The sequence below is a fragment of the Branchiostoma floridae genome, chromosome 4 (genome assembly GCF_000003815.2).
Source record: "Branchiostoma floridae strain S238N-H82 chromosome 4, Bfl_VNyyK, whole genome shotgun sequence".
Classification (NCBI taxonomy): Eukaryota; Metazoa; Chordata; class Leptocardii; order Amphioxiformes; family Branchiostomatidae; genus Branchiostoma; species Branchiostoma floridae.
Window position 1 is genome coordinate 9035273 of NC_049982.1, and position 23862 is coordinate 9059134.

The 23862-nt window shown below is 39.7% G+C and overlaps 3 protein-coding genes across 6 annotated transcripts; 1 reads left to right on the forward strand and 2 right to left on the reverse strand.

Annotated features, from left to right (window-relative positions):
* Positions 1-1472: 1472 nt before the first annotated feature.
* On the reverse strand, positions 1473-9465 carry LOC118413463 (zinc transporter 1-like). 2 transcript variants are annotated; one of them, XM_035816859.1, is made up of 11 exons: positions 9314-9465; positions 8795-9030; positions 7369-7594; positions 6955-7114; positions 6632-6723; positions 6170-6317; positions 5944-5987; positions 5359-5438; positions 4827-5009; positions 4335-4538; positions 1473-2751 (listed from the first exon to the last, which is right to left on the reverse strand). In XM_035816859.1, exons 2-11 carry the CDS (start codon positions 8969-8971, stop codon positions 2113-2115), a joined length of 1953 nt encoding a protein of 650 aa, XP_035672752.1. In that variant the 5' UTR covers positions 8972-9030; positions 9314-9465; the 3' UTR covers positions 1473-2112. The 2 variants fall into 2 exon arrangements, with proteins under 2 accessions (XP_035672752.1, XP_035672750.1); XM_035816857.1 differs by having other exon boundaries at positions 1473-2754.
* Positions 9466-12408: 2943 nt separating this feature from the next.
* On the reverse strand, positions 12409-14213 carry LOC118413271 (DNA-directed RNA polymerases I, II, and III subunit RPABC5). The gene is made up of 3 exons (XM_035816523.1): positions 14052-14213; positions 13451-13568; positions 12409-13038 (listed from the first exon to the last, which is right to left on the reverse strand). The coding sequence occupies exons 1-3, from the start codon at positions 14164-14166 to the stop codon at positions 12927-12929; spliced, it is 345 nt and encodes a 114-aa protein (XP_035672416.1). The 5' UTR covers positions 14167-14213; the 3' UTR covers positions 12409-12926.
* On the forward strand, positions 14150-23455 carry LOC118413268 (zinc transporter 1-like). 3 transcript variants are annotated; one of them, XM_035816520.1, is made up of 10 exons: positions 14150-14236; positions 18465-18667; positions 19220-19352; positions 19622-19711; positions 20220-20408; positions 20882-21023; positions 21839-21882; positions 21994-22076; positions 22323-22505; positions 22920-23455. In XM_035816520.1, exons 2-10 carry the CDS (start codon positions 18491-18493, stop codon positions 23220-23222), a joined length of 1344 nt encoding a protein of 447 aa, XP_035672413.1. In that variant the 5' UTR covers positions 14150-14236; positions 18465-18490; the 3' UTR covers positions 23223-23455. The 3 variants fall into 3 exon arrangements, with proteins under 3 accessions (XP_035672413.1, XP_035672412.1, XP_035672411.1); XM_035816519.1 differs by lacking the exon at positions 14150-14236 and adding an exon at positions 14369-14789 and having other exon boundaries at positions 18470-18667; XM_035816518.1 differs by lacking the exon at positions 14150-14236 and adding an exon at positions 14370-14789.
* The last annotated feature ends 407 nt before the right edge of the window (positions 23456-23862 follow it).

Sequence of the window (23862 nt, forward strand, 5' to 3'; positions counted from 1 at the left end):
CTCTGACATTCATTATACACTATAACTTATAAGTATATCGCTTCTCTGCTGAAGCGAAGATAAGAGCGAACTACTATCCGGATGGTACCCAGGCTAGGTGTTCCTCCTTTCTGCATGGGGTTTAGGTTCCGATTCGGAATTAGTTTTGTGAAAGAGTTCGTTGCAAATCACAGGTTTACCCCTTTAGTTTTGGCTACCCGATTTTTCGGCCACCACTATAACAATATTTGACCTTTGATATTTCCCCAAAGCCCGTTCTTCGTAGCATTTTTCGGTCGCGCAGATTTTGTCGTCTGGTGAATACAGCAGTGCGCGATGGCGGCCTTGTCGCCTGATTACCCAAATCGTGCGTTCTTTTTGCGGTATGATATGGGTGCTTTTGCGCCATCGGGGTTGCGGAAAACGTATACATATCCCCACGATTATTTTCCAAGTTCTAAATCAGGTTGATGACCTGCACTGCGTCAAAGTTTTCCTGTTATATTTTACCTTTAATCAGCTTTGTCTTTGACCTAGCCGCGAAATCCGAGCCTTTAGCCAAAACTGACAGCTCCGGTTCCCGCAACAGTCTATCTGAGCAGGTCTTGACCCACTCTTGGATGCATTCCGACGGTATACCGGTAGTGACCGGCTGGTTTGTTCCTGTTTTATTTTTCTGGAGACGTTCAAACTTGAGAGATCACTCATGACCAGGTTCCTTGAGCACAGACACACGAGTTCAACAACCTCAGAAGTTTCCCAACATATTCACATAGAATCACCGGGTCATTCGGTCTCACTGGACAAAGTTAAAATCTTGGACATTGATCCCTCTAGCAAAAAGGTCTGGCTCTAAGAAGCCATCTACGTCAGAGCTTTACAACCATCCCTGAACAGAGACAGTGGGCGCCATCCTCCAACCTATGATCCACTGCTTACTGAGTCACGTGTACTATCTGCATAACGTGACGTCACAACAGCAGTCAAAAATTTGGGTGAGTGCAACGTCCAATTTTGTGTTGGATATTACAGTTAAACCAGGCTCAATAAGGACATATGCATGAACATTTTCCACACAATTTAATGGCAATGACAACATCACAACAAACTGGTATCATTTTAAATTAGCTTGGTTAGCACTTTGTCATTTTATCATCTTTCTCATTAGATGCAGCATTTGGCTTGGAATATATACATTTGAATACAGCAAAATTATACCAATGTAGAAATGTACAAATGTAGAGATACAAGATCCTTTGTCAGAAACACAAGGTAAGTATATTCTGAAAATAAAATATGCATACTGTCCTGTAAGACATACCAAAAATGACAGTTACAGAAAATATAGTACATGTCTGTCTAGAGATGTTCTTGAAAAAAGAAAAGGATTAAACAAATTGACTTCAGCATGAACTTTGCATTTTCTGGGAATGTTTGCCAGTGAACACATGTATTTGGTCCTCAATTGATTTTTGGTAATGTTGAAGTGTCTGGTCACTAAATGAAATGAATATCAGACAAAACTACACATGCATTAACTATACACATGAATAAAGTAACACAAACATTCCCAAACATACCTACATAAGCACACTCACTTCAATCTTAAGTCAGAGTATGGAATAACTAGAATGGTTATATCAATATTTTCCATGTAGGACTATCAGATTCTTATAACATTGTTATTCAAAAATATATTTATTCCCTCACTTTGCAGGAGTAATATAATCTCAGATTATCATTTCTTTATTTGGACAATCATTGCAACATCATAGGATATTGCCATTAATATACTAGTATATACAACTTGTATCTGCAAAAGAATTGCAGAAAATTTGCATAGTTCAAAAAAAGTATTCACTAGTGCCCCTGTTGCATATGTGGCAACAATCATGGCAATAAGACTCAAAATATAAGACATATAAAACATGCTCCTTTACCTGTATTTAGGCCGTATACAAAGAAAATAGTGAGAAATCCAGCCCACACGACTTCAATGCCAACGTTCACAGAAGTCTTCTACCATAATGATAGTTATCTATATCACCAACTTATAATATTAAAATTCTGTACTCTTGGCTATGCACTGAGCAAACCTGGAAGCCCTATCATCATATACTAGTATATTGTTTTCTAAGCGGAAGATTCCGTCTTACTGCCATTGTCATATCCATGCAACTGAACCTTATGTTGTACACCCTTAAACCTGTTCCTTGTGCTCTCAGCTACACCAAAATGAGCAGACTTGGCATTTCTTAAGCCCATTGCATCTTCCTTTATAGATTCCTCAAGGTGGTCTACTGATTTTACATGTCTGATGCCATGCATTTGCCCTGGCCTGATATTCTTGGGCGATACAATATGTTTGTATTTCAAGCTCTCTGATGATGGAGACCCCCCTGTGTTGGAGCACTTGGTATCTCCAAAGTCACTGTTAGTAGAGATGGTGTCATGTAAGTCAGGAGAGGACTGCACCATTTCCAGCATTGAGGTGGGAGGGGACAGGTTAGTTTGCTGCATCCCCAAGCAAGGAAGGGAGGAAACGACAGGCACCCCGTCAGCTTCAGTGGTGGAGTCTGCCACCACTGCTGAATTGTTAGAATTGTTAGTCACCACAGAAAACCTGCTATCGCTATACCCACTCAGTGAGATACTTGCAGCAGAAGATTGGTCCATGCAGTTAGAGGACCTGGACTGCTGGTCAGAGCTCACAGCATCAGAGGAAGGGTTAGTAGAGTCTTGGGGAAGGCTGGCTTGGTCAGGAGATATGTGCTGCTGGGGAAAATATGTGGGATGTAAAGAAAAAGTTAGTAAGGAAATCTGAAATCTACCTGAAATATGGTATTTCATCCTTTGAAATTAGGTATCATACAATAAAAATGAGCACTATTCTAACCGTATACTGTATAACAGTATTGGATTCTGATTATTTTTTTTCAATTACAATGAAAGTATGACTAAATAGTGATTTTCATAATCAATGACAAAATTTCCAAGAGAAGTCAAGGGTATCCTACCTTAAGAACTGCTTTGTCTATTATTCCATTGGAGATGATTGGAAGAGGCAATGAGAAAAATCGTGCCATGCCATGTAAGGTTAGCCTGGGTATCAGGCTTGTTCAGCTTCTCAGGTCTGCTCCAAAGTTATTGGTTGGAACTGACAGAGCAGTTTCACTGAACATACTGATACCCGGGCAATACCATAGGGCTGTTCCAGGTAATGCACTCCCTCCCCATGGGAGAGGGACCAGGAAACAACCCTGCTGAAGGCTTCAGGAGCACAATCACAGGAGAATCAATGTGGATTAGTTACAGCAGAAAATGATGAGCAGCAAGCATTACACAAAATCAGAAATTTAAGCACACCTAATGTAAATGAAACTTATACATTTTTATCATAATCATTATCTTTAAGCCACATTTAAGCGGTCATAAATGCAACAACAACACTAAATCTTTACCACAGGTTTAAGACCAAGTTAAAGTCTGAGTAAAATATAGGTATCTTTACTTATACGGTCTTTTAAGTCGCACTCGTAAATATCATGTACAGAAGAGTGACAAAATGTAACCATTAGTAATTACACTTGCTTTAAGAGTGCTCAAAGAGTGGATTTTGTGCAGTAAAACATTTTTCCAGAAAACAGTTTCCTTCACATGCTGTTAATCTAGAACAATCTGTCACAGAATATTTCAGTTGCATCTAGGATTGTTATTGATATCATTGGCAATACTGTCAAATTCTTGTATGATGTATGAATAAAGCTAGATAGTTACACAAACATATATAACATTAGAAATGGATTAGTTCAACACTTGAAGATTTGAAAACTATAAGATAGATTCCTAGATCTTTGTTGCTGACTTTCAAAAAATACCATCATTCAGAGTTTAACCTTCAACCAAACAGCTTAACTGTTCGTAGCAAATGACCTAAATAGATCATCTGTGTTTTTTGTAATGTCTGTATGTTTTGTTTATCCAAGGAGCTCCTTGGTTTATCATAATGGAAAATGAATAAATATCTAATAAAATAAAAATTAAAAAAAATAGATCATTTTAGCTGAGTTCTGGATAAACATATTGCACTTAAATGGAAGCTTTTTGATAACCAATTTCATTGGTACAATTTTGTTACATTAATTCTTATTTCTGTAACAGTGGCTTACCAATGTGGTATCATATAAATTCACTTGAAAAGCATGACTTTCTTCTTTTCCTAAGAAGACTGGAAACCTGGCTACCATCCACACTCTCTACAGAGTTGACTCTTTTGTCTCTAGGAGAAAAATCTCTCCACTGTTCTCATCATAGCTGACTCTTTCCCCAAACTTCTCCCTCAAGAATGCAAGTACCTCGTTCAGCGATGGTCTCCTCCCAGCATCCCCTGGCTGGATGAGTGCATCATCCTCAGGGTGACCCAGACAGGGGAACAGGACTCTCCTGAGGGACGCCTTGTCCGGCGCACCTAACTGTTTGTCTGTGTCTGTTGTGCAGCACTGGTTTGGACTACAGGTTCTGTTACAGTCCAGGAGACAATGGCAACTGCTCCCAACACCCTGAAACAAAACATAAAGTGCCTACATTAAGACTTTACCGCAAGCTGATTCAATAAGATCATATTGTATTATATATCTACTAATATAAGCAATCAAATATTTAAATCAACATACACTATTTACCAATTAATCTATCAAGATACATTTCCTATAATCTACATAAACATACACTGTGAGAGTCAAAACTAAAAAATTCTTAGTTGGCATAGTGTCAGCTTGAAAATTGATTGCCCTTTTATCTACATATTTTGTTTGTTCCTTTTGAAGCTCATGTAGCTAGAAGCTCACCTGTGAGAACTCAGGCTGAATGGTTGTGGAGTGAATCCCTTCATCATGAAACAGGTCCTTGATCTCACGGCAGATCTCCAGGTAGTTTAGCGGGGACAGGAACACCACGTGGAGCGTGGCCACAATCTTCTCACCGGTCAGCGGCCACACGTGTAACTCATGGATGCTCACAATACCAACAATCTGAATGAAAAAAACAAACTTAAGATTCGAGGCACTGAAAGTATGTACAATAGACTTAATTACAGTATGATCTAATAAGTCAAACATGTTAAAATGTAAATGACTTGTATGTTATTCTTGTGTTGTGTGTAGTCACCAGGTCTGGCATTTTTGTACTAGTATACAATATCATTAGACTTTAGGTAATAAGGTAGCCATGGCTACATCATCTTATACACCCAAACAAATAAATCAATCATACAGTGATCCTCAGATGCAGGGAATTTCTTAGATGGCAATACTAGCTTGTAATTTGCTTCCTTCCTGTTAGGTGGCGATTCTGTGCATAACAACCACTAACCAGTCTCACCTGCTGTAGCTTGGTTCTGAGTTTCTTCATTCTGACACTGGGTGGCACCGACTGCAGGAGGATGGACCCTGACTGTCTCACTGCAAAATGTGAAATGTATGATAACTGGTGTAACAATACCTTTGGTCGCGATCAACATGACTTTATATCATGTATTTTGAATTCTAATTGTGTCCAATTCCAAATAAACAAATACCCCTCTGTTCCTTCAGTGATGGAATATGATACTTATGTATTAGTCAAAGCATTATGTTTCAAAGTATATGTGTAATAGCCCTAGAATGTCCTAAATGGCAATATCAGGAACATATGAGTGGTCGAAGCTGTCCTTGGTGCTGAACTGCACTCATATCCAGGCACATGTAACTTTATGGCTTTAGACAACATTATAGTCTTTCAAAAACAATCTCTCTCAATCCTCCCTTCATACTTGCATCCACCAGAGGTTAATTTTGTATACACCCAACAAGATTGGATGTACATTAGCTGAATATGGTAAATTTGCACTTGTATTGGAAGTGACGAGAGGCACAACTTTTCATTATCCTATGAATAAGACATGATGTGGATATCAAAATAACTTACACAGAGGCACAGTTGTAGCGATGATGATGACCACCATTAGGATGCTGCAAAAACAGAAAAAAATTAGGAATAAAGTAATCAAAAGTATAAGTCTATAGACAGAAAAGCTTTGAAATCATTTTTATACATTTTACACCTCATTCTGCTTCATGTGCTGGTTTTATTTAATTCCACTCTTCATGTAACATATTACAAAAAAAAAACAGTTAAAGATTCTTATATCTACCTGAGGACAGGGTCACAGTACTTGGTCCAGTCTCCCTGCACATACATGATGATTAGTGCATTCACAACAATGATGAGGGAGGACAGGGCGTCGCCCAGCACATGCAGGAACACACCCCGCAGGTTCATCTGTGTGGCATCTGCTATAGCTGCAGAATGTAAGCACACAGGGCAGCTGTCAATTCAGAGGCACCTGATACAACATACCAAAACTACCTGTGAATAGTAACCCAATCATTCATTGCAGTAGTTGCCTAAACGTTGGAGGTAAAAAAGGTATTTTTTCTCCCCAAAGATTTTACAAAAAGCTATTTGCTTATAAAAAACAGCTCAAAGTAAACGCTCAAGAGTCAAGCTAATTTGATACCGGGAGGACAGCCTGTGGAGGTGAACTTTATCACCTTTTTTTTCCCGGCCATTGTATTCAATGGTTAAATTCAAATACAATTTAAACAAGTTTCACCATTGTCCTGTGGTCTGCAAGCAGAGTTGCCCATGTCTGAGTTAATACTGGAGTGGGACCCATGTCTGGCCAACTGGGCATCACTGTCTCTTCTGTGGACACGGTCCAAAGAAACAATTCATTATCAAGACATTCGACCATGGTTATCATACAGGATTGAATAATTGAATGTCTCAACGCCTGTGACCCAGTCAAGTACTAGTACTGTAGTAGTAGTATCAAGTCAATGGAACTTCCTATGTTGCAACAAGCAATTGACCCCTTGAACCTTGCTTTACAAATTGTACTGATGTCCAACATTTCCTCCTCACAGGGAAGTTTACCTGTTATCAGGGTCCACGGTTTGGTCCACGTCATATCCAGAGTCAGTCTCAGACACCAGCTCTCTTGAGGGTACATTATCTTTACCGGTCTGTGCAGCCGTGTCCTGTCCTGTTGGGCTGTCTGCAGTGTGGAGGTGACCATGTTTGCCCACCATAAGGCCTGCCAGTAAACCGTTACAAATGCAAACATTCAGATTTCCTTCTTCTTCGTCTTGCTACATATGGCCAACTTGCATGTAGCTATAGTGTCTGATATAGACATTTCCTAGAAAATTAGAATCCTAGCATGAAAAGGGCTTATTTTTCCTCAACATGAGCATAGAGTGGAATTGTTCTGGGTAATCAAGCCAACAACAAAAACATCATCACCATCATAATGATGAAAATGATGATGAGGATGCATGTCCAACTCACCCCTGAGAAGACCCATCCCAAAGAGGTAGAAGGCCAGTGAAACTCCCCCGATGATGACCATGAGAAGTGGACTCTCCACAAGTTCAGGCATGATGAGCCGCTTGAAGGACTCGACCAGGATGGAGAAGCACAGGGCCAGCAGGAAGATACAGTTCACCAACCCTCCCAGCACTTCTGCTCGCACCCAGCCAAACGTGTTCAGGTGCACCACTCTCTTCTTGGAGAACTGGAACGTCAACATTTCAACTTCAAAACTTCTCAAAAAATATCTCAATAAAACCTGATAAATTCTTAGGAGTTGCTGCATATTCTTTTATTCATAATTGCACAGACAATGTATCCGGCGCATCACACAACTTAGGTCATTGCCTCACATACAAGTTGCATATCAAGCCTGTTTGCAGTCATTTGCAGTTCTTTGTGGTTTTTAGGCATACAGCCTTTTCATGAATTCCACCTGGTAAGAAAGTAAGAAACATGAACAGTGGCAAAACAATTGGAGCACTTAAACCATGCTTGGGTTGGAATAGTATGCCAAAGGGTGACCAAGACCAGAAAAGCTGGAGATCTTTTGTTGTTGCTCTACATGCCAGTAGCCATAGGCAGTGTTTAGTAAGAAAGTCTTGCATCCATAGCTTTTTTTCTGTCCAGTACCAATACGATGTCAGTAAAAAGATTTATAACCTTCTGTTGTAATTAATCAACAGAGAAGCAGGATATAGCACCTTAGAAATAGTGTGTAATCAACAAAGATCAATAATTATGGGTCATCAGACCACCAATTTGGCCTCAGGCAATAGAAATAGGCAAAACAACACCAAACTTTGACATGGTCAAATGTTGTGAAAACACCTGATTTTTGTTTACATTTGGTTACATAAGCAATAGTAAAGGTGAACAAACTACAGGGCAAATTCCTGAAACATTGTAGTTTAACACTACACATGTAGTCCTACAAAATACAATTAAAGGAAAATTTAACTCAAAAGTCATTAGACCAAAACCGCTTTTCACAGCTATTTGGGACACATACATATGTATAGCATACTAAAATGGGCTAAACATTCTTTTCATTTGGAACAGGTGCGCTGGTGCGCGCAACTTAAAAATCTCCTAGGTGCACAGAAAAAACTTTTTAGTGCGCAATATAAAATAGATGAACCCAAATTCTATAGCTTTGAATTTCAAAATTCAAAACACGACATTTAATGCAACCAAGGTTCCCTTATTTTTCAAGTATCAAGACTATACCTTACAGTTACACTTGTGTCATCATACATTACATAGACATGTAAGGTATACTCAGTCTGATGACCATCACTTACAGCCAAAACTGGGTGTACAACTCCATTTTTTTCTGGTTGCACAAAGTACACAATTATGCATCTTGTCTTGAGCACTGATAAACATCAGGTATACAACTCACCCTCATGGCAGACAGGCCTACTATCAGGGACACCATGTCTGACAGACAGTGGAAAGAGTCTGCGACTAGTGCCATGGAATTAGTCACGTAACCAACTGTAATCTCCACCACGAAGAAGAGTCCGGTAAGGACGATCAGCGTCATAAGACGGCAGGTTTTCCCATTGTAGCGTCCCATTGTTCTTACAGCCAAGCCCCACAGGTATGGTAGTTATTTAAGGGGGTGGCTGGCGTAACCTGGAACATTGACAATACAATTGTTATGACATCAGCATGTTGCTATAGCAACTGTCCATCAAAGGTGACTGATGGCTGAATTATGATGGCTGAATTCTGGAAAAGAATGGATGAAATGAAAGTCAACAAGAATTTTTAAGATCGGACTACTTTGAAATTCTATTACTGTATTCTTAGTTTTACCTTAACACTAATCTTATAAAGTTACATCCTGTTGGAGCTCAATCATTTATCTCCAGATTACAAGATTAATGGTACTTTAGGGGAAATGATAATTCCACACCTTCTTCCTTTTGATAACTTATGAGGCTGCCAGGTATATGATTCACCTACCATAATGTGTTTCGTCTACAAACCCCCAGGGTATGCAAATAAACATCCAGTTAATTTTTAACTACTGTGTAACGTTACAGGCTGTAAAATGAGGTCAGGTCCTGTGGGCTGAGTTGTTGTTGAAATATTTTTAAATTTTTTTCATTAAAATGGCTTGGAGAAGAATTACCAAATGACCAAAACATAGACTTTGATCATTATCCAAATGATTCGTACTAAGTACCTGAGCTTAAATAATAATGCACTATCAGGTTACAAAAGGGTAAATGCACATATGTATACTGAACAATTACAACAGCTGGTATTCAAAGATTTAATGCATGCCCTCCCATATTTCATGGTGCTGTGTTGATTGACCCCCTCCGTCCTCTATGTCCTAAATCATGTCCCCTACTGACTATTCCACAAGTCGCAACAAGCCCTGCCAATAGCCTGTTGAGCCTGTAATAGCTTGGTGAGTTGTTCTGGTCCAGTGAATTCAGACAATGTTGACACACTACCTAGCCTCCCACTCCGTTCTGAACACGCCACTGACACCAAGCTCCTTCTTGCTGACACAGATGTGGTTTGTGCAAATTATGTCTCATGAAGAGTTGGCAGACACGCAGACATGTCTGATTGATGGGATTACATATCATATCGCTTGCATGTGATCAGGTTTAATACAGTAGTGCGGCAAACAATCTCCTGGCAGATTTATCGGTGGCATACTAGTAGTAAGCCCTTAACTAGGCTTAAGCCAAGCTTGCTTGGAGTGTCATCAGCCTGCACGTCTGTTCCCTTTCCCCCTCTCCCCGCCCGAACCTACCTAAGTTGCCGGTTTACATGTCTGTCCGTGTCAGCTCTGTGGGAAGACACAGGAGGGGTCACGGGGCTGACTGACCTGCAGCACGTACGTAGGGTCAGCCATCCGCGTCCTTCGGGTGAAAGATCCAGGATATCCACATACCGGATGTGACGCAACGTCTTTAATACCAAGGGGCGGGGTATTTAAGGTTGGGAACAACGTTACGTAACTTGATATTTGCTACCCCCCCTGGTACCGTACGATGGCCCGCGTTCTGTGTAAACTTGCCAAGCAGTTTGAAGGTATAAAGGAAACTGCGGGAAGACATGAAGAAAACAACACGAAATAAAAATTTTGAAAGCACCAAGTTATATGTATAAAACAGCCGGACTGCCGCGTGATTGCGCTTTTTGGCTTCAGTGGCTTTCTGTCTCTGTTACAATTTTTTAGGTGAAAGGCGATGATATTTTATATCCATGACAACAGGTATTTTTCAAATCAGCAGGGGTTACTAGTACCCGACTTCATAGAGCATTTTATTGTGCATAACAAACGACTCCGTTCTGAGGAAGTGATGCTTTTGTTTTGCCAAACTGACACTTTTGAAAAGACCTCTGCCCGAGCTGATCGCCGACCACGCACAGGCAATTCCGCTGTACATGTGGTACATCAACTTTTTACACTTTAAAAATCCCGTTTAGCTCTACCTGTGCTATAAAAAAACATACCCCTGCTAGAGCATGTCTGTCCTTGGTGCTGATCTCCGTTCAAAAACAATCCATGCTATTGTATACTTTTTCCTGCAGGACCCCTGCAAAGCTTTATTTTGGTCCCACCAAACAAAGAAGCAATACAAATATGTTGACGTTGTGTGCAGTTATAGTTACAAAGAAAAATCTACAGGTTTTAAGGAATATAGTATTATACAAAATCATAGCAAAATTTCACGAGGTCGTGTCAAATGCTTCTCTATCTCATGCAAAGATGTACACATAATTTTTCCTCGGTATGAGTTTATTGTCAGGCTTGCAATACACCCATGGACTTATCTGGTAATCTATAACATTACTTACTTGGGCTCTTTGCCCCAGTGGGACTCACTGGGAGCATAGGACAACGATGATAAGTCTTCCACTGTACACTCTCTGGGCCTTCCTTTTTAGGTCTCACCAGCTGTTACTTATGGTCCTCATCTCTTCCAGTTTCACTTCTCCAGCTGCCCTTGGGCCTTCCCCACTTTTGCCTGCCTTGTGGGTTCCAGGTTAACCTCCACCAGTGCTGCTACAATGTATAGTGGAACTATGCTTATATCTGGCCTGCAAGTGTGTATTACTGCTGCCATCTCATGTTTCATGTTACCTACTCATATTCATTTATCATAATTCAACTAAGCTGGACTATGAACTACTACTAAGACTTGTTTGATTTGGTTATGTCATCCACACATGCATTGATTTTTGGCTTTCCAAAAATGTTTTCAACCATAGGCCATGTTGATTTGATTATATGGATGACATCCTCCGGGAACTCCAAAACTGATGCAAGCGAGCGAATAAAAAAAAAGTTTGGCCAAAAAAAAAAAGTTTCCTTCAGTATGAAATCAAAGTGGCCAGGAAGGTTGAACATGGGACTAAACACACATAGTATGGTATACCATGATCCTCTGGACCTGAATTTTATGTACTGGTACCTCCCCCAACCAACAATAGATTTTTTTTCTTTCCGTCCTTTCACATCTTATTCTTTGACTTAAGATTCATTTTGGCATTCTATATATGGCATTAGGTATCTGTTTTCTGATACTTTTTTTTTCAATCTACGGAATATTTGTGCTCATTTAACAGCTGCTTTGCACAATTTATTGTGTGGTCGAAAACTTTTTTTTGTGTGGAAATGGCCGAAAATTGGTGCGAGCGCGGATGTCATCCATATAATCAAATCAACGTGGCCATACTGTAAATTGCACAAAGCAGCTGCAAAATGAGCTAATATTCAAATGCTGTAGATTGCAAAAAAATATTGGAAAACATATACTAATGTCATAGAATGCCAAGGTCAATTCAATAAGATGTGAAAAACAGAAATGAAGAATCTACTGTGTGGTATTTTGGGCCACATTATTTGCATTTGCACACACGCTTCAGTTTTTGGGTTCCCAAGGGATGTAATCCATATACATGTACTTGAAATTAAATCAACATGGCCTCATGAACAGAAATACATTCAAATATTTGAATCTCTTACAGCGTAAAATAATGCTGGCACTATTTTGTGAAAAGTGTATTTATTAAACCAAATATTGTATTTACAATAACAAGTACTGTGTAACTAAAGCCCTCTAATAGCATTACCATAGTGTCCATACAGTCTACATTGATGTAGCATATCAATTTTTGGAGTATAATACAGAGCTGGCATTATTCCTGTGGTGCAAAGCCCAGTATTGTCTGTTACAATGAGTTTTTACCATGCTCTGTTGGACACAGAAATAAACGTTAACTTTTCAAAAGTAGACATAAGGACCTTGATTATGTTGATGCCCATTTCTCAACCAAAGAAACATGCAAATGTTTGCTTCAATGCCAACATCTGGGCTCGTTGTGTCATCAACAAGAACAAAAACAGACAGTTCAAATCCTGTTAGGTGTACTAGTAAATGCTTCTAGTCTACTGTTGAGCTGCCGAACTATGGCTCACATGTTAGTATGTACAGATTTTTTTAATCCTAGATGTACATGATTCTTTTTTTTTGTTGTCTCAATACATGCATCGTCTCTCACGCCTTCTCCAGTGGCGCATAGTTGAGTAACTTCTCAATGAGGTCCACATGTGACAGCAACATCCGTCTACAGCAGTATCTCTTCAGTCCAAGGGCATCCAAGGCATCACTGCAATAAAAAATGTAACTTATCATAAGATTGAACATTTTCCCTACAAGCCTCAGAATAATCTATCTATTTTCACTTCTCCAAAATAGTATTAGTAGATGGCATACTATACCAACATATTATGGTATACTAGACACAACATATTGTAACAAGCATGTATCAATACTAGTAGTCACATCCACAATGTAAGGTGTAAAGCTATTGAGAGGTTAGAGACTGTTGCTTTATGTGATGGACAAGGGAAACTTCTCTCCAGTATCAAAAGACCTTAGTAGCCTACAGTACACAGTACTCTCGCTGCCAAGGGCTAAGAGGCAGGCTGATAGGATTCACTTAGTCAGGCTGATACCTGATACTACTGGAGTGGCCAATGTTTTTTACTTATCTGAAATGACTGTAGTTTCTGCCTCACCCTTCTGTGTAGTCAGCCTGTAGAAGGCCCAGGTACCACTCCCACTTGTTCCCGATCACCTTCCCACAGGTGAAGCAGCGGATTGGGATGATCATCTCCGACTCGGGTAATGGCGAAACTGTGAAAATGTAAGGACCCTTTGTCATGCAGTAAATCAAATTGTGCATGGAAAATAAGGACATTGCAGGAAAGGGTAACTCTCACCAAGGAGGTTAAAAAAAAGGTGATTTTTTAACCTCCTTGCTCTCTCACTCAGTCCATAGCCCAAAGCTGTTGACAAGAGACAAAATAAGACTTTATTAAAAATTTCAAAATAAGACTGCAGTTACAAGCTGTAGTACAGTGATGTTAACAAAATTAACACCAAATAGAAGCAATAGCTCACAGCAAGTACGTTATAACGTCCTTGCTCACAGATATCATCATCTACCTTTACAGGCATGTAGTTTGTATGGCACACATCTCTCACAGCAAATAGTAATTTGCCCATGCCCCCCTCCCCATTTGCAAGAAAATTAAGGCAACATCACTCTCTGAGGTATCATTTGTCAAAATATAGATCTTTAACAATTTCTGAAGTGCTAGGAGTTGGTTCACATACCTAAAGTGTTTGTTTGTGGGAAGAGGGCGGCAAAATCTGACCAAAACGTGTTCCACACAGTCGAGCCCACGCTTGCTCTCTCTCTCTCTCTCCTGGGAGTAGTACCGAAATGCATGCCGGGAATTTAAGGCATATACGATTGCGCAATCCGGCATATGCCATCTTGAAAAGAGGGTGTGCTTCAGGTTAGTGTTGGCGTAACGTAAAATCTGAAGAAATCAACGAAAAAGTGTAATACTCATAAACGTTTAAGTATTTAATTGATTGAAAATTCATGATTTTTTTTAGCAAATATCAACGCTAATTTCTAACTTAAAGAGTAAAAATGGACCGTTCCAGGGTCACTGACCCAACAAATAAAGGAAAATGGAGGACAAGTAAACCTGGATTTTCGGTATTTTCCGTCGTGTTTTTGTGGTCCAAACTGCTCTAAGACTTAACCCTCACATATACGGATCTTTCAGCTTTGTTCTTATGGAGCCCCATGTGACCTACATGGCGTAAAATGGACTTTTTGTGGAGAAAACGCCGCGAGTTTAGGACGTTCGCCTTGGCTCCGTAACGCTACGAAGTTCGTGTGCAAAGACTTTTGCACAAATCACACTGCAAAGGGACGAGTGCAAACCGTCCTTTCATCATTCACGGAGGAAAATTCCAGACCTTTTCAGGAACAGGCTCTCAAGAGCAGCAGAATTTATCCATTTTTTCGGCAAGGAAGGAGATTTTCGCTAATTTTAGGTAAGTGTAGGGTGTTTTAAAGGGGAGGGGTGGTGGGTGACAGGGTTACCCGCCGGCGTTTTTGTCAGATCGTTGTCTCTGTCGTTGTTCCAGTGGCCACCGTCCTATCCCAGACAGGAAATGTTAACAAAACGATGAATATTGTACATTGGAGCCTTCTTTTTAAAGACTAAGAATCTAAGGAAAATTAGGTAAGGTGTATCGATCCTGCCAAATCAATATTTTAGACCAAGTTGTTAGCCTCCTTGATCAGACAGTCTGAATCGGCAACATTATGCACCTGTCAATCAAATTCACAGGGCAAAGGTGTAACGTTTAAGACGTTAGTATGGGGCCAAAATCTAATATTCCTTGGAAAAATTAGGCCGTTAGGGGCAGAGTTGTCATCAGGAAATGCGGTCTGACCATAAAATGTAACATTATAGATTAGTTACCTGTAATTTTTAATAAAACAAACTTCAAACCTTTGATGTCTTAATATACTAAAAGCTGGCACAACTGCAGCTGGGGTTTGAGTTAATAAACATTATCAACTTAACATTGAATCAATATTGTTATCTTAATCTACCCATGGTCACTTTTGTTGAATCAATAGTTATTTCGTCAAAGACAAAAGTCAAAAGATTGACATAAACCAGGTCAAAAGTGGAAAAGATTGACGTAAACTGGGTTTCATGATTATAAAAAAAGCAAGGCCCCTTTCCAACGAGCTGTGTGTATTTTTGTATTTAACCAGCATGACAGCAGCTTGACATTTAGTCTGCAGGAAATATTCATCAAACATCATAGCAGCAAGCTCCAAGTAGGTGGAAATAAGGAAGAAAGTCCCTTTCTTTACTGTCTACTGGTTGAAGAGAAAAATATATAGATTGAGGCGGATATTTTTTTGCTTCGTCACAGCTTGCACTCCTTTCATTTGACTTTCTGCACACTGCACCTAAATGTAAGCAGTCATGCCACTGGTACTTCTTGTCAGCTCTGGTTCCATGCAGATGAGTTTGAAAGGGATTGTAGAATGTGTCCTTGTCTTGAGTTCCTCTTCAGTTTTTTAAGGACTTGTCCCCTAGCCTCTTTCTAGTCAACTTATGCATGTATAAATATTGGGTGTTCAAAGTTTTCTTTAGGTCAGTCTACTCACCGTCAGGGATTTGTTACAGTTACCTCAAAGAAGTCAGTTGGATTTAGAAGAATGATTGTCTAAAGTAAAGGATTTAGATGTTATTGCTATCAGAGATGATGATGTTGAATACCACCAAAGAAGTTAAAGGACACAAGTTAAATCATGGGACCTGAAACTCTGAAAGAAAACGTGACCTGTCGCTTTAGATGCTAGATACAACTCCTTTTATTTGAACATTCGAAAGCTCATATAAATCCTTTGTAGTTTAATTGTAGGAGCCAATTTGCATTAATGGTGGAAAAATGTCTACGGGTCATTTTTGTTAATTGGCCTGCCTCACAAGCTCAGGGTTTGTTTTATGCACGCTTTGCCTAATGTTGTAATGATTCTTATTTGCACACTGCATGTATCGTAGGAACAAAGTATGGTACCTGTGTTTGATTTGCAGTCACTCTTTTATTTGCAAATTTTCTCCCTGGCCAAAGGCCAGGGGCACATTTTTCGGTTTCAAGGACAAAATCATCAAAGCTCTGATGTTGAATTTCATTGTTGAATGTGACATGAGCTATGATATCTTTAAAGAATTTAATCTAATTATCTTAGATATCAGTTCGTTTTTGAATTATTGATCAGGGGCAACGAATTTACTACGGTTAATGGATAATACCAATCCCTTGCGCAAAGCCAGAAATGTGATGGATTGTCCTGGGATTCAAGACAAGACAGTAATATCACATGTACAGAATTAAAAATGCTTGTTTGTATGCTTAAATGTAGTGCTACAACAAGAGTATACAAGATATGTGTACATCGAGAGTATCACCAAAATTTTTACATTTCTGAGGTGTCCTTATGGGAATGGGTTTTCTGTTCAAGGAAAAATTTGTGCATGCCGAATAAATTTGTGTGCATGAAAAAAATTTGTTTCCTGAAATATGTAAAAAAATATGGAGGATGAAATTCTTAAGCAGAAAATGGACGCTGTGAATATGATTTTCCATCGGTAACCTGAATTTTTGGACAAAAAAAGTCTGATTTCAGGTCCCTTGGGAAAAGTTCAACTTGAAGCCTGAACACTTGAACATAAGTTCCTTATGTAAGGTTTATATTGTAAAAGGTACCTTCTTGAGGCCTCTATAAGCTTAATTACATCTTTTCTCAAGCATTTTCTTTCACGCACAAATTTCAAACTTTTTTGCACGTGAAAACTTGATATTTGGAAATCACACAATAACTTGAAAATTGAAAGAACAGGGTTTCGTAGTGTAGAATGCAATACTTGTAAGTTGTAATAGGATACTTGATTCCATTTTGTGCCATCTTATGCAAACTTTATGAGAGCCAGCTTATATAATCCCAAGGGACCAGAAATGCAAACAAAAATTTCAGGTATAAAATCATACATTTGGCCACATTTTTCTGACATATCTTACGAACATTATTTTTTCCCGCGCAAATTTCCCCCGTGCAAAAAACCCCAACACATTCTAGTTGGGACATTTAATGTCTGTTTGAAAAAGAGTTTAGTTCTGCATTTTATAGATAAATATCGTGTATCAGGATTCACTCAGAGCTTACAACTTGTGCTAGATAAAGTGAAATGATGATCAGCAGCACAACTTTAGGAGCCATGGCACTAAGGGCAGGCACCATATTCTGAAGAAACTGGTCTATAACGGTACCATAAAAACTAATAACAAAAGGGTAACAGGTGTTTTGGATCTAAAGACTTTGTGTTAGTTCGTTGCATGAATGTGATCATGCACTATTGTAGTTCATTCAGATGAAACCAAAGCTGAACTAGATGCACTTATTCTTTTGGACTGCTGCCAATGACTGTGAATGACCTCTGTCACTGAAGAAGAGTTTCCATGGTTTGGATGCTCTTGTTTAACCGTGGAACCATCCAAACAATGGAATCTCTTCACTGAAAGTTAAAGTGCCATGCATTTTAGAAATGTAAAAGTAGTGCAGTCAATGTACAACAGGAACTGCGTACTACCTCTCAAACTTTGGGTAATCCTACAACAGATTCACATAGTTTACTCAACATAATCTTTCCAGTCAAATGTTAATATCCGTTTCTGCTTTATCCTGTGTACAGTTTTCAGTAGAAGTTTTGAAGCATTATGAGCTTAATTATTTATATATGTTCACAAATACCCTCTAAACAACAAACACAGCCCTTTTATTCTAAAGAATGTGTGCCTGCAGGGTATAAACAAAAGTTCATGTGTACAGACATTAGACATGATTGATGCACATGTGTATTGATCCTGTTCGAACTGCAACTTATGTCATGTTTACAACATACTACTAGTATACTGAGTACTTCTGTATCAAAGTCACACCACTGTGCCCATCAATAGTGGTCCAATACTAGGTAATTTTTTCCAATTGCCCCAAGTACTGTATTAAGAATCATGTCCATTGTGGCCACCTGTCGTACTACGGTAGTCACAAATCTCCCTAAGTCCCTTGCAATTGTTGAGTGCCGTCATGTAACCTATACACAAGTTTGGCTGTATTCTCACGTAGTACATGTATGCTTGCAGCACAGTGAATCCAGGACTACTCTACAATGGGGCGCTACACGGGAAAGACATGCCGTCTGATCTGCATGCTGACCCTGACCTTCAGTTTCTTCCTGGTGGAGATCGTCGTGGGTTATGTGACCAACTCCATGGCGCTGGTGGCCGACTCCTTCCACATGTTGTCGGATGTGGTGTCGCTGATTGTTGGGTTAGGTGCTGTCAGGGTAAGTGTTGTGTGTTAGGTGCTGTCAGGGTAAGTGTTGTGTGTTAGGTGCTGTCAGGGTAAGTGTTGTGGAGCTTTTGACTGGGAACTTGAAGTTGGGCTTGGAAATTCATTTTGCAGGGGAATAAGTGCACAAGAGCACCTAACTTCTGAAATGTAGGTGCACAGCAGAACCCAATTCAAAAATAAGGTGCATAGCCCTTTATTGGTCAATTTTGGGTGCACAAAATTACATATGCACCCATTACATCTATTCCAGGCTGGTTGTATGCAGCAAGTCCCCATCATTTCATATTACAGATTGTAATCATAGTCTCTACCAAACTGTCATGATTTGGAAACTTTTCAGGAATAATTGAAAGCTTTCATGGCCTTACAGTTGACAAGAACAAGGTTGTATTAACAACAATGACAACAGTGACTAGTATTAAATGGCATACAAAATCAGTCATGAGTTTTCAAGTGCAGTTTCTGTTGCAAATGTAGGACTGGTGTGAAAGACTAACTGCTATCTGAAGATGTATATTGGGAGTCTTTAACTTTTTTTTTACAGATATCAAGGGTAAAAACGTCCAAGAACACCTTTGGCTGGGCGCGAGCAGAAGTCCTGGGTGCCTTGGTCAACGCTGTGTTCCTGGCAGCTCTGTGCTTCTCCATCCTGGTCGAGTCCATTCAGAGACTTATTGGTGAGTATATGTTTGATTTTATAAACACCAATTTTAGTCAAGAAATGTCATCAGATATTAGTAATATCTGACCTAATCATTCAGTCCAGTTCAGTCATCCATTTTCTGGTGACACATTATAATCATTATAGTTATTTATCTTTTGTTTACCTGTACCTGATGTGCCATGTAAGTTAATCTTGGTCAATGTAGTGTAGATTTTTAAAGGTGTTACTGTAATCCAATGCAGGGGAGATTTTAACAAACTTCTTGGTTTCTTTTTTTTACAGAGATTGAGGAGATCACTGACCCAATACTGATCCTGATCGTGGGTGGGGCAGGACTCTTCATCAACCTCATTGGTCTCTTCCTCTTCCATGGTAAGGCAGATTGACTTCTATCACTTCTAACAGTAATGGCAGTACCTACCTACCTACCTAGTCCCTTGACCTCCAGGAGGGACTAGGTAGCAATGAAGATTAAGAATTGTCTCCAGTCTCGTCTTTCCATTGCCAGGGTCAGCCTTGGCAGTGGGTCTTGTCAAAATGACAAGAATCAGGAAAAGCTACAGTGTTTTGGTCAACATTTTGTGACAATAAGCTACAATGTATGACCAAGTAGAATATCCTAGGCATAGGCTACAAAAGTGCTTGATTTCTATCCTAGATAAAGAAAATACTGGTAGATTGGTGATCATGACATGGGAGCCAGGTGTACATACACTTGTTGCCGGCTCTTCATTGTAGATTTGTATGCTTAAGTCAGATGTTTGTTCTTTTGTTGATACTTTACTTTTCAGGTAGTTCTTCTCTCACCTTTTTTTTTCTTTAAAAAATAAAATAAAATTGGACGGACTGTAACTAAAGTGTATTGTTGCCAATTTCTTAGGACATGGACATGGCCACAGTCATGGTGGTGGTGGCCACGGGCACAGCCACGGTGGGCATGGAGAGGACAGCAGTGATGGTGGTGAGGAGGAGGACCTGATGGTGACTGTTGGGAGCAATGGGAGCAGCAATATTATTGCTAATGGAGATGTGGACTCCAAAGATGGCAAGCAAAAGACGAAGGAAGTTGGTAAGGTTGTTTCAGCTTCATCCTATCCACAAACATGATAACAATGACTTCAGTTTGACTTCATAGTTATCATTTTTGTCATTGACATTGCTGCAAGCAGAGTCAATAATGTAAATGTATGTTGATGTTATATTTACATGTCCTTCTAAACAGCAAGCACAACCCTTTTATTCTAAAGAATGTGGGCCTTCGGGTTATAGGCAAAAGTTAACATAGACACGCCCATGTGTATTGATCCTGTAGAACTTATGTTATATATATACGCCTACATACTACTGACCACCATGACGTCACTTTAACTTCAAGGTGCAGCAAGCAAAGTCAATAAAGTAAATGTATGTCTGACAATAATTTCTGTTAAATATTGCATTAAATGCTTATGAAACTCATCAAAATAACTCTACAATGTCATATAATGTGTAGAATTGTTTTAAAGATAGGTAGGATATAAAATGGAATGTTTTGTTGTCCAGCCTCCAGTGCCCAGCTGAACATGCGGGGAGTGTTCCTGCATGTGCTGGGTGATGCCCTGGGTTCTGTGGTGGTCATGATCAGTGCTACCATCATCTGGCAGGCAGAGGGGGCCTGGAAGTACTATGTCGACCCTGCCATGAGGTAATTTATTTGTATTTATGTCATACCTGTGATGCAAAAACGTTCGATACGGGTGTTCCAGACCGGGCCATAACTTCCGTATCACACAGGTTTGAAAGGCGTATCACACAGGCTTTCTTCGAGTAAATCGAACCATTTCGAGCGGGCCGAGTGTGGCACAGTTGGCAATTCGAATACCCGATTCGGACGTTGGAACATAACTGTTGCAACACTTTTTGTTTGAGGGCACCAATTTTGTTCAACTTCTGGCGCATTTTGCATCAAAACATGAGTTTTCTCAGGTGGGTATGACATCAATGAAATACAAGATGTATTCCACATCACCCTCGGTCCCAGCCCTCCCACCGTGTTGTATTCTATATGTATATATGTCAATCGCTTCATACCGCAAGGTTATGCAGCTCTTGTTGTGCAATACTTTTTCTTTGAGTTTGGCGATTAGTGGTCGAGATTACCAGGGATGCTGTAAGTTCAATCTAAGTATCTTATATATGTATGCTCCTCCACAATTCTCTTTCCCACCTGACGGTTTTCTAGTCTGTAGGGAGCTACAAAATCATGTACAGGAAAGGCACAAACTGCTTACTTTTGGCAGAGACTGTAGTTTAAATACTTTAAAATATCCTGTGAGGTAGAGGTGAACAGCTAAGACTGACTGTTGTGGTAATAAAGGTGGAAGAATTTTTGTCCCACCTAGTTATAACAAGCTTTGTCAGTATCAGTATCAACACTCTTGGATTGCAGCCAAAGAAATTTTGATCCTTTTTCAATGCCAAATGTTGCACTGTGCTCACATTTGTTTTTATCTGTTACAGTATTGGAATGGTGATCATCATCATGTCAACAACCTTCCCACTGTGTAAGTAAACCTCAACTTTCCAGCTACTAGACACTAGGCACAAAATCTAACATATTATTTTTATACATTATGAAGCCTCTGTCAGCAATATAAATGTATTTTTCCTTGCAGTGAAGGAATCAGGGCTCATCCTCCTGCAGACTGTTCCCCCTCACCTCAAAATGGATGCTCTCAAGAAGAAGCTGATAGAGCAGGTAACAGTTTTCTTTTTGTTCCTGCCTTGATTGTGTGACAAAGAATCCAAGTTGAAATATTAATTTCTGCCACTTGTAATACATTTGCATTGACCATTTTTTCCCGAGGAGTTCTGTAAAACATCTCAGATGTTTGTATCAGTATCAGTATAGCCAGTCTAAATGTCATTCAGCATAACACACCAGCTAAGTGATCCACTATACAGAAGACTCTGACCCATCATCTATTTCATTGTTCCGTACCAGGTGGACGGAGTCTTGGCGGTTCATGAGTTCCACATCTGGCAGCTGGCAGGGAACCGCATCATCGCCTCCGCACACATCAAGGTGCGCAACCTGGCCGACTACATGCTCATCGCTGAGAAGATCAAGGAGTTCTTCCACAACGAGGGCATCCATTCCACCACCATACAGCCTGAGTTTGTGGAGGTATGGAGCATCTGTATTACAGAATCTTTCACTGCATCTTATGACTAAAGACGTATATGAAACATATACTGAATATATTCTGATACAATTATTCATTGAATAGACTGTCAGAATATGCTGCAACAAAATGAAGCACTGCTGATTCCATGTCACGCTATAATCATTAAAAGGATTCAGCAGTTCCAGTTTAGTACTGTAAATCTAAAAATTTGTGCGGATTTAATTTTGTGGTGATGTCTCTCCACAAAGTCATGTCTCCACAAATATGTCACTACTCCTTTTTCCTCCAAATGCAAAGTTAAATCCCTGTGAAAATAGATGAATTTACTACTAGTATGTATAATGTAGCTGTACTGTCAAATAGGCATAGAATTTGTTGACCTTACCCTAAAATGTCTTTACCTCTGTCTCTAGCCATATGACGAGATGTTCCTGAATGCCAACTTGTCTCAGTCCGACGCCTGTTTCCTTACCTGTGCACCTGAGAAAAACTGCCTGACTAAGACCTGCTGTGGGAAACCTGGCTTGGAAGCCAACAAAGACGTCAGACAGAGGAATGGTAGAGGGGTGGAGAACGATGTCGTGAACGACCCTGTGATGGTTCGTGTGGTCACGTCCAACAGCCAGACGGTCAGGCCAGGCGATGTTAGACTAGCAGAAGGGGTAGATGGGAGCGACAGTCATCACAGTATCGTATCTGTGGAGAGCTCTCTATAGAAGCAGTGGGGGGGAAATCTGGTATGTGTCCATCAACCAGAATTAGCAAGTCCACAAAATTCTACAAAATGTTTTCTGGGTCAGTTGGTTGAAGTGGTGACGCAAAATAAATTACAGTTTTGTGTAATACTGACTCACCAAGTTTGCCACAAAAGCCCTGTTTTCAAGGGAGCTTTCCATATCGTTTCAGGGAATCAGGGAAAGTTCTTATGTCTCTCATCTGACTTGAGACTGTGAATGTGAGAATCTTGTGGAAACTGATATTGTAATGCGTATATTTTCAGGCAGTCTAATTTCTTGAGTCTTCCCAGATGCCAATTGACCAACTTTGCCCATGAACTGACATGTTTTTGAAGGGAATTTAGGTGATGTTTGTATAGCTATTGAATTGTAACGTGTATGCATATTGATGCATATTGCAATAATCATAATGGTTTTGCTATGTTCAAGCAATACGATTCTGAGTCTGACTACATATACTTGTACTTAAGTTGTAGGGGGCCAAGTTGAAACAGAGGACATATGAACCAAAAGTAACAATTAATTCTAATGTCATCTGTACCTAAAGGCAGCATCTTTCTGGGCCAGGCTATTTGAGAGGCAGGGGTTGCACAATGTAAGATCAGACAAAACACTTCTT